This window comes from Phoxinus phoxinus, assembly GCF_949152265.1.
Source record: "Phoxinus phoxinus genome assembly, chromosome: 12".
NCBI lineage: Eukaryota > Metazoa > Chordata > Actinopteri > Cypriniformes > Leuciscidae > Phoxinus > Phoxinus phoxinus.
This window is the reverse complement of record NC_136887.1, coordinates 28,197,251-28,207,719: the sequence shown is the minus strand read 5'-3', so window position 1 is coordinate 28,207,719 and position 10,469 is coordinate 28,197,251. Positions and strand designations below refer to the sequence as shown.

The 10,469-nt window shown below is 36.4% G+C and overlaps 1 protein-coding gene across 2 annotated transcripts; it reads right to left on the bottom strand.

Annotated features, from left to right (window-relative positions):
• Window positions 1–1,343: 1,343 nt before the first annotated feature.
• dctn4 (dynactin 4) lies at window positions 1,344–10,464 on the bottom strand. 2 transcript variants are annotated; one of them, XM_079631448.1, is made up of 14 exons: window positions 10,258–10,429; window positions 9,601–9,671; window positions 9,144–9,322; window positions 8,376–8,419; window positions 8,190–8,297; window positions 7,142–7,162; window positions 6,549–6,622; window positions 5,664–5,776; window positions 5,247–5,356; window positions 4,794–4,867; window positions 3,993–4,047; window positions 3,735–3,842; window positions 3,306–3,403; window positions 1,344–2,136 (listed from the first exon to the last, which is right to left on the bottom strand). In XM_079631448.1, the coding sequence occupies exons 1-14, from the start codon at window positions 10,390–10,392 to the stop codon at window positions 1,923–1,925; spliced, it is 1,404 nt and encodes a 467-aa protein (XP_079487574.1). In that variant the 5' UTR covers window positions 10,393–10,429; the 3' UTR covers window positions 1,344–1,922. The 2 variants fall into 2 exon arrangements, with proteins under 2 accessions (XP_079487574.1, XP_079487575.1); XM_079631449.1 differs by lacking the exon at window positions 7,142–7,162 and having other exon boundaries at window positions 10,258–10,464.
• Between the last annotated feature and the right edge of the window lie 5 nt (window positions 10,465–10,469).

The following is a 10,469-nucleotide window of genomic DNA, read 5'->3' as shown; positions in this document are numbered from 1 at the left end:
GATGATGAATAATAATAGCAACAACTTATAACACATTGTGTCAAGTTAAATATATACAGATCATATTATTTGACTGACAGAGGCAAAATTTCAGTTCTGTTGACTGCGAAATTTCAAAAATTGAGAGCAAACAATTTTACCGGGGATAGACTGCCATCTAGTGGACAGCCTCACATATTGAATGAATATTACAAGAAAATTTTAACTAATTTCGTTAACTAACTAAGTAATTATGTAGGCCTACTTACCATCATGTAATTCCAAACCCGTACGACTTTCTTTCTTCAGTGGAACAAAGCGTGAATGTTTGAAGAATATCCTGGTCACTCTTGTTAATATAATAATGACAGTGAACATGAGCTGGGACACCATACATATTATAAAAGTAACCCATAGAGGTGTTATTCCAAGTCTTATGTAGTCATACGATTGCTTTGTATGAGAAACAGACCGTTACTTCTGACAATCGTTCCTTCCAGTGAGCTGTCAACTGTTGTTTTGACCGCGTTTTTGGGTGTCTCTCTTTTCAATAATTGTGCATCCCAATTTCCTTAATTAAGTTATTCTTTCTTAGGACGCAAGCAAGGAAACATAGATGCAAAGAAATGTTGTTGTTCATTGAAACGCCAATGCAAAGGAGGGACATCAGATGGTTAATAAGGAGCTCGTCAAATGTTGTTCATTAAAGCGTGTTCTTAAAGGCATAGTTCACCCAAAAATAAAAAAATAATAAATTAATTTAAAAATTCTGCCATCATTTACTCACCCAAGTTGTTCCAAACCTGCATGAGTTTCTTTCTTCTGCTAAACATAAAAGAAGATCTTTTGAAGAATGACAGGTAACCAAACAGTTGATGGAACCCATTGACCCATCAGCTGAAGAAATAAATACTGGTTTGGAACCACTTGAGGGTGAGTAAATGATGAAATAATTTCATTATTTTGTCGAAGTATCTCTTTAATAAAGCAAGATGCACTGTGGAACATTCACAACATTCACAGCTTAATTAAATCGCAAGGGTAGTGTTCGGTGTAGGAGAATCTGACTTGAATTCACCTCTTTGTTCCATAGAAAAATAAGAAAGCAAAATGTAGAAGAGTAAATAATGATTCAATAATAATTTTATTACATTAAAAAGAAAGGATGTTCCTGTAAAGTTTTAAATCGTAAAGTTTTTAAAAAGCTTTTTTTTTTAAGTATTATGTTTACTCTACTCAGCATTTCTGAATAATAGCCCTGTTTAACCATTAATGCTAATGAAAATAAATAATTTGAATATTGTTAATATTATGTTGCCATTAATAATAAGGATGATAATAATAATAAAGCACACCCAGATCCATCACTTTTGTCATATTTTATTTGATAAGACTGCTCAACCACATTTTAAGGCTGTTATATTGAAACTAAATCAGGACTTCCAGCTACTATATGAGACAGATAAATAAAGCTGAATGCACTGAGGACCACAAAATTTAGCATGTTTCACAAACAATGTCTTTGTCTCACTTTCTAACAGTGCCACACACAACTGCAAGTAACATTTTGCTTGTTTTACAGCAAATACAAAATATTAAATTAACACAATAACTAGATGCAGCATTAATCTAAATGTCTTTATTAACACTGAGAATAACGAGTCGAAGCTGATATATAACAGTAGGTGATGTCCCTGTAATCACATGCATTTAAATACATCAGCAGGGGGCGCTAGAAAGAGAGAAAGAGATCACTGCTCAAAGCATCTGGTTCATGTGTAGGAGTAGTGTGTGTACTGCTAAGTAACTGTGTTCCTGTATTGCGTGATAACATTTACACTCACTTCACCAAGTGATGAACATCTTTATGAGCAAGAGAGAGATTGTGTAAGTTGAGTTTAGTGCCACATGATGTTTTACTCCCGTCCGAGTGTGTTATGTTTTCAAGTTGCCAGGGGGCCCAAGCTAAGCTCCACATGGTGTGTGAGCCAGATGGCCTCACTGGTGGCTTCTCCCTCCTCAGCGGGTCTGATCGGAGCAGCGAGGTTCCGGAAGTCATGTCGGAGTTTGAAAGCAACAGTGACATCACCCTCCTCTATCTGCGGAATCACTTTGATGAAGAAGCCGATCTTGTTTGACTTTCTAAAGGCCACCACACTGAATAAAAGCAGACTGTTATTAATGAAGGGTAAAAACACAGGAACCATATCAGATTATTCAAAGTAGATGTAATGGCTTAAATGCAAGGATTCTTGACTTCAACTGCCTACAACTTTAAGCTGAAAACTTACAAATGTTTGTTTTATGCAAGTTTTTCGACATTAACACCATTCAATCATAATATTGATTACCACAGAGAATCATTTTGGCGTGTACCTGCTGCTTTTAAGTATAGAGCACTTGCACAGGAATCAATTATGTAGTGCATAAACAGAAGTTCGTTCACCTAGAAAAGTGTTCCAACTTCGAAAAGAACGGTCAGATAACTTTAGAGCTCAGATTATGAACTAAGTTTTGCTGAGTAATTCATGTGAAGCTCATATTGGTGTCAAACCTCTTACATTTAAGCATTTCAATCCTGAACCAGTTTACCTTCCATTGTAAGTGCCTTAAGTTTGCTTTAAAAAAAAAAAAAGTTGTTTTCTGTGGTAATCAACGGTATGCTACAAACACTGTTAATAGATCTTTAATAGACATTTGCCAGGGTAAAGCCATATTTCTTTTTTGACAGGAATGAAAACCAGGATGTGAGTGATAGAAGTAAAGTATGTTCAATGGATTTTGATGTTGTTTAACATACTGATAACAAAACAAAAAAACTTTCAGTAGACAAGTTGTGAAAATTACGTGATCTAGGACCTTTACACAGTGTGTGCCATTGTAAAGACTAAGTCTATCCCTCACAGCCTCATTTTCATCCACGTTAAATTCAATATTGCATCTAACCGCATATAACCTAAGATATATACCGGTAGGCTCGCGTGGAATCTGTGCAACTTGGAAGGCAATTGTAGAATTACATGGGGTTAATTTAAATACAGTTAAATGTGTTAAACAGATCTGAAAGTATTATTATACTCTTAACGATACCTGAAAGTATTATCAAAAGAGCCAACATTTTTCATTAAAAAAAAAGAAACAGGGTAAATTGGATGTAACTATGTCGTTCAAATTCAAAGCAGATTCCATGCAGACCTACTTCTCAATAAATAAATAACCTATTCGGAGTCTGTCCTTCTGACTATTACAGCAATCTCATCTTCTTGATAATTTATGAGCTCAATTGTTTATCTGCTCTCAGTATCATCAGCAACGGTGGTTCTTACTCTGGGTCATCCTGAAAACCTTGAGGTTCTGCCAGTTCATCATACTCAGCGGCGGCATCTTTCCCTGCCAGGACCAGTTCCTTTGAGGGCACCAGCACCTATTAAACAATCATATTTTATAAATCAAACCGCAGGGGGACACAACACAAGGCAATGATGAGGCGCTGCCACTGAATTCAAGCACTGTGGCGCAGTGATGGTGAGGCTATAATGACTGCATCATTTCCTCAGTAGTGGCCCACTCAAGGTAAACAACGTCTGCCTGGAGACTGAACTGAGTGTTTGTTTTGAGTTATGGGTTATGTTTCAGCTCAAGTCAGATAAGGACAATTATCTAATTCAATAACCAACCACCAGCCATCATTATTGGACAAATACACTGCTGATGATTCATTTATACAGTATCACTATAATTCTGTGGCGTTTTACCTTAGCATTGCTGTTAATATCATCTGCGTCTTCCTCCTCACAGGTGTACAGAGACACATGGGTAATGTTCTCTACTGGGTTGGTCAGGGTCAGCAGAACCTGACTCTCCTGTATGAAAACAAAATACAAGTTACTTACAAAAGTAAAAAGGTCTAGAACGTTTTCAAAGAAGTGTAACCAGACAAATGGTGTTTATTTATTTATTTTATTTTATATATAGCATATTCATTCAAGTGTTCCAGCATGAACCAAGCTTGCCTTCATATGACGCAGGTTTGGAATGGACATGATTCTCACTTCAGGAATGTAGCTCCTATAAAGGAGAACAACAACCGTTAATTGATTAATTTTAGGGTCATTCCGTGTCAACTAATCCAGAGGTCCCCGGCTCAAATTTTCTATCCTTTTTTTCCGGTGAAAGAAATACATATATGAAGAAGACAGACGAAATATTAAATGTCATGAATGTATATATTTGTTGCACTATATGCCAACAGTGACAGCTCAAAAATGGAGAAAAGCACTTGTGTTTTTTGCCCCAAGTTTGCATGCCTGTAACTCAAGAAGTATTAAAGAGATATCTTAATATCCTTTAAGATTCCGGTCCTTAATAAACCTTTTTTTTTTTTTGTATCTTAATTTTAAAGGCCCTCGATGGTTCAATCCCAGAGATATGGACATGTTAATGTGGCTCCGTGAGAAATTTGGTTGATTGTCCACATTTTTTGTGATTGAAAACCAAATGTGAGTAACTTTGTATACAGCTGATACTTGTTTCTTTTAAAGAGAAATATCTTAATAACAAATGATTCTAGATTCAACAATCTCCGTGTAAATATATAATAATGATGCTGCCATCTTTGGCTCCGAATCTCAGGTGAAAATTGTCATTTTGACGCCCCCCCCCCCCACCTACAAAATAGTGGATTACTCAATAAATATACATTCATGACATTTAATATTTCGGCTTTCATCACTATTTATGTTTGTCTTTTTACTTCAGAAATTTTAGCAACAACAAAAATTTAAGCCGGGGAAATTTCCGAAATTTTGACTTACACTGCCACAAGCTGGATTTTGAACTTTATTGAGGTTGGATTAAACTCTGGTTTGCTCAGATTGTGCTCACATTTCTGAAATTAAATAATGAAAAACAGTAGTTAACAGCACTTTAAACTGTTAGAACAATAGATCTGCACGACAATCAAATACAAATATAAAAACTAATTAACTTTTGATATACAAACTAATGTTCAAAGGGTTTTTATGAAATAAATGAATACTTTTATTCATCAAAGATGCATTAAATTGATCAAAAGTGACAATAAAGTAAAAATATTACAAAAATGTTTTATTTCAAATAAATTTGAACTTGCTATTTATCAAAAAATCCAAAGAAAAGCTAATCTATATAAAAAAAACAGGCTGAAAGATTTTAGCGCAGTGATTCAACGGCAGCTTCCTGAACAGCTTTTTTTTGCAGTGAAAGAGAAGCTGGATGGGTCTACGTACCCTGCAACGCAGAGAGCGCTTCATTAGCAGGTGTTTGTGTCTGGGGTGCAGCTGTGAAGCTCCTGCAGGTTGAAAATCAGGCTGTAGCAGCCTCTGGCGAAGACTCGTTACTGCATCGAAACACAAGCCGTGTTTAAAATATGCATCAAATAATCAAGTCAATAAAGATCTAGTCACAAACAAAAAAAATATTTGGTGATGTTAGGTATCTTGCCTTAGAATGACTATCGACTAAAAAATAAAAAATGTACACATTTGATCGTAAAAGTAACCCTGAACATGCAAACTCCAAAAAACGCCCCATGACACCTGTGAGTATGGATCTACGAGGCTGTACTTGCCATCACTGCACTAAGAAAGAGGTTGGATTAAGAAAGTAACAGTAGTATTACTGCATGAAGCAGGGATGAGACCAACCTTCAGGAAGGTTGACAGGGCGGGTGTAATAGTCTTCAGGCAGGGGCTCCACTTCATCCAAAGCCTGTGCTGGCTCTATAGTGATCTCCTTCTGGTCCTCTCCTTCTTTTAATCTGAAAACAATACAGCATAGCATCATGTAGACAATGTCTACAATCATTTAAAGTGTCCCTATTATGCTATTTTTAGAAGTTCCTAATTTTGTACAATAGGTTTACATGCATCCAAGATGAAAAACACTTCTCCTAATATACATTACATATCACCTAATTTCTTCAAGAGATTCAGTCTTTCTAAACCCCACCTTTCCATGAGCCTACTTTGCTCTGATTGGTCACACAGCCCAGTCTATTGTGATTGGTCTACCGCTAACAGTGCGCGTCAGAAACAAGCTGGCCATTACCATTTCTGAATTTCAGCTTCGGAGGCGATGATTTTTCCATATCAATTCCAGCACGAGTTCTCATCCTTTTTAAGTGCATGCAAAGTGACATGTTGACAACAAGAACCAAACTCTTCCAGGCCTCAGCTATAACTTTAGTGTTTGAGGACGGGTCAAAGTAGACATTGTTCGCGGTCAGCCAATAAAGACCATAGGCTGACATTATGCACATGTTACTTTGTTACATAGGTATTTAACAGTTAGTGAGATGCAATAGCTGACGACTCATTTCGGCAGTTCAATATCAATTCTTCCTTTTAGGCGACAATAACTTTTTGTTGTGCCCTTTGATAATTTAAAACTTTGCAGATCTTTTACATGCACAAACATCTATATTACACACTACATGAAAGATTATATTCGAAAAAGCATATTGGGCCACTTGTGACAAAATGTGATGCATCAATTATCATCTAGTGGATTTTTTTTTACGTGATACTTACGAAAGGCCGTACAGGGCACTGATTGGGGCTCCAGATCTCTGTCTCTGTAATCTGGTTCCCAGTCCATACTTCTCCTTTTATACATAAACATAGACCACATCAGTTCATGCTAATCAGACTTTTTCTAAGTGTAAGGTAAAGCTAATTATTAATAGATAAATGTTGGCATCATAGTGATTGCTGTGATGGTACACGTGGTAATAGTAAACAGTTGAAGCACAAATGTTATCCAAAAGCTTGTTTTCCAAGAAAGCGGTTGATTAATTCTGAATAAAATAAGATTGAAATACTATTATTTTTCTAATCATTATAATCAAACAGGTCTGCAGCTAAACTTCAAACATCATTAATAATCTCCAAACATAAATACATGCATAAGCAGAACTCTTCAAATGTCCCATTAAAGATATCTCTTGACAAATACAAAGGATTCGATTATGCAGAGAATTCCAAGTAGCAATAGTGAAGCTCATGTGATCAGCAAAGTCATTTAGTAACAGATTAGACATGCTAAACTGATGTAATGATTGGGGGAAAAGAAAGACCTTCTCAGTGTTTCTGTAAGAATTGTGGGGGGAAAAAATACCACTCACCACCACGTGAATAGTGTGTTGCTGGAGAGGGGTATAAAACCAAAAATATCACCGTGCACAAGCAAAGAAAAGGAGAGAGACAGAATCAAGTGAAACAAATGCATTCAAGCAAACATTAAAGTGGCTGTTTGAAGCACAAGGAAACAAGGATTGCATTAGTAAACAAGACATGCAGCTCAGTACCCAGTCATGTATTACAGGGTTAGAAATGAACTATCTGAAGCAATTATTTCTTGAACAACCATTCAAAAGCTTAAGGTTGGTAAGATTTTTTGAAAGAAGTATCTTATGCTTTCCAAGGCTGCATTTATTTGATCAAAAAAATATATGAATATTGTGAAATATTATTTAAAAATTATAATAACTGTGTTCTAGTTTAATATAATTTAAAAATTATATTTATTATAATTTAAAAATTATTTATTCCTGTTATGGCAAAGCCGAATATGCTGATTTGGTGCTCAAGCAAAATAAAATTATCATCATCAATGTTAAAATCAGTTTTTCCGCTTTATTTAAAAAAAAAATTGTGGAAGCCGTGAAATATTTTGTTTTAAGATTCCTTGAAGAATAGAAAGGTAAAAAGAACAGCATTTATTGGAAATTGAATTGTTGGTTATATTATAAATGTCTTTACTTCTGATCAATTAAAAGTATGCTTGGTGAATAATAGTATCTATCAAAAACAAAAATCTTACCCTAAGCTTTTATATGGTAATGTATATGCAGCAAACATTAGGAAAATTATTATGTAGTCACATTTCAGACTCTGCTAGGTTTAGTTAACTTAATCAGCATTGATGCATGTTTAAAGGAAATGTTTTACAATTTAACATGTATGATTCATTAGTAATTTTTACAATGAAATAATGCACACAAAACAAAACAGCAGTACGGTTACTGTATATATTTTTTTCTGTTTTTCAATAAGACTTAGCCAATGTTTAGCCTCTAGACAAGACAGACCACACCCGTTTAGTGCTTGCTAACTAGAAAGTAAATGTTAGGTTAGGAGGGTGTTTCTAGACACAGTGGTGTGAAAGTGTACCGAGAACGCCTGAGGCATGAAAGGGCGTCTTCGTGCCAGCTTCTTCCTGTCTCTCTCCAGCTTCTCTCTCTGGGCCAGCTGCTGGTAATACTCAATCAGCTTGTTGATCTATACAGAAATCATATCTGATTTGTCAACTATATTGTAATATTAATGTAATAAGAGGAGAGCTGGTTATGCACATACCCTTTGGGTATGCTGGTTTTCAGGTTCCTGCCATCCTCCACTGGCTAAAAAAATAAAAAGAGCAAAGTGGTATTACAATGTGGAGCATACAGACTGAAATGTTCTAACCAGGCACAAAGCAACAAGTGAAAAGTCCTCTCTCTTCTATGCTACTTTCAATATTTTCTCGAACATGTTTTGGTCCTTTTGTTCTATCTCTGTTATGTTCCAGCCCATAGTGAAATATAATTGCCCCAAAATCCCAATTATTAAAAAACACAATTCATGTTATAATTATGACCCTTTGCAAATTCCACATGGAGTGTGGGCAGTAAAATGACCGATACTTGATTCAGGAAATCTGTTGCATAACTTCTTGTCAGAAAATTACCAGATATTTATGCAGGTCTATAGTAGTATGCGTGAAATTAACCAACATAAATACAACATAATAATGATCTTGAAGCAGCACTTTAACTAGTGCAAAACAACCACCTTGGATTAAATGGGATACATTATAGTGTAAATCAGGGATGTTCAACTTCAGTCCTGGAGGGCCACTGTCCTGCAGAGTTTAGCTCCAACCCTAATTAAACACACCTGAACAAGCTGATCAATGTTTTCAGGATTACTAGAAAAGAGCTTTTGTCAGGGTTGAAGCTAAACTCTGTAGGACAGTGGCCCTCCAGGACCGAAGTTGAACATCCCTGGTGTAAATCATGTGTGTTTACTGATGTACCAATACAGACACTGGTACACACGTCCACGTTAGGAAGTGCCAGGACTCACCCACAGATTTGTCAGCCATGCCTACATCTCTTGAGGTCCAGCGACAAAATCCACAGGCCAGGTAGTAGGCCTTCTTCATTGTGGTTTTGGTGGGGTCATCGGGCAGTGGTGCTGGGATGTTGGTGGCCCGTGTGGAGAGGGTGTGCATACAGCATGGACAGTCAAAGCAATTGGCACACCTGAAACCGATGCATCATACAGAATTCAACATCTTTACAAGCAAAGACGATTCATGTGACAATTTAATATCATTATAGTCAATTTATTAAATATACGTAATTCTCAAAATCTCGATTAGGGAGAAGAGTGGCCAGTTACATGCATCAAAAATTATAAATATGGCAAGCATGTTACTAGGCAATGATAAAAGTTAAATTACAGATGATGATAGATGATTAAAATCATTGCCGTTATTCACTCACAGGCCTGTCAGATATTTAGCACAGATGTGGTTTACCTATTCTTCTTGAGCTTCGCCTCAGCTGATGGCATGTTCTCCAGACAGCTGGGACAGAAATGGGAATCGACCTGTAGGAGAGGCATAACACCAAAACACAATTTTCAAGACAAGCAATTGGATTTGTTTGTTTTTTATATAAAGTACAGAAAGGCTAAATGGAACTTATCTGGTGTCAGTGGAAAAATGCACACATTACTTTAGCGAAAGTATAATAATATAATAGTAATAATAATAATAAACTATTTAATCTTCACGGGGTGTGGTAGTGTTTATGCCCTCAAATTAACACGAATGGGTGCTGTAAACATTGATTGTGGAACCTTATTGATCTTATAATCTGCATATGCACGATGTAAATAAAGGCAAACTGCAGATTTTCCATTTCATTCAGAATTCTCCAACTAGCTTTTAGCTTGTCAAATATCATAAAAATTGGGACGTACAGAAGTTAACTGACCGGTTCTACAGCCAATTAGATAACACAATTGAAGCATAATTTATGACGGATGGAAAAACTAGCCAATCACAGGCCCAAAATTCGTTCCACTTGGACCGATAGGCGGTACAATACTGTCATCAATAGCCTGTTAGCTCGCTCTTGTCACGGCTAACATCTGTTGTTGTTCACTGAATGTCACACCCTGCGTTACTTACTTCATGTGACACGCATTCCAATGATCGCAGCTCACTGCAATATCGGCAAAAATATAGCTGAGAGAGCGGAACTCGAATCTTTTTCTCGGCTCGGACGAGATAAACCACTTTCTCTGGCTGCAGCAGCGTCGCCATTTCTGACTGAGTTCCTGCTACCTACGTAACGATTACGTCATCACACGTGATCTTTTCTTTTCCGCTTTTGTGTCAAT

Excerpts from the sequence above, each read along its gene's own strand:
- dctn4 (XM_079631448.1), bottom strand. The coding sequence starts at position 10,392 with ATGGCGACGCTGCTGCAGCCAGAGAAAGTGGTTTATCTCGTCCGAGCC. Across the intron at positions 9,672-10,257 it reads TGGAATGCGTGTCACATGAA|GTCGATTCCCATTTCTGTCC; the intron begins GTAAGTAACGCA and ends CCTCTCCTACAG. Across the intron at positions 3,404-3,734 it reads ATATTAACAGCAATGCTAAG|GTGCTGGTGCCCTCAAAGGA; the intron begins GTAAAACGCCAC and ends ATTGTTTAATAG.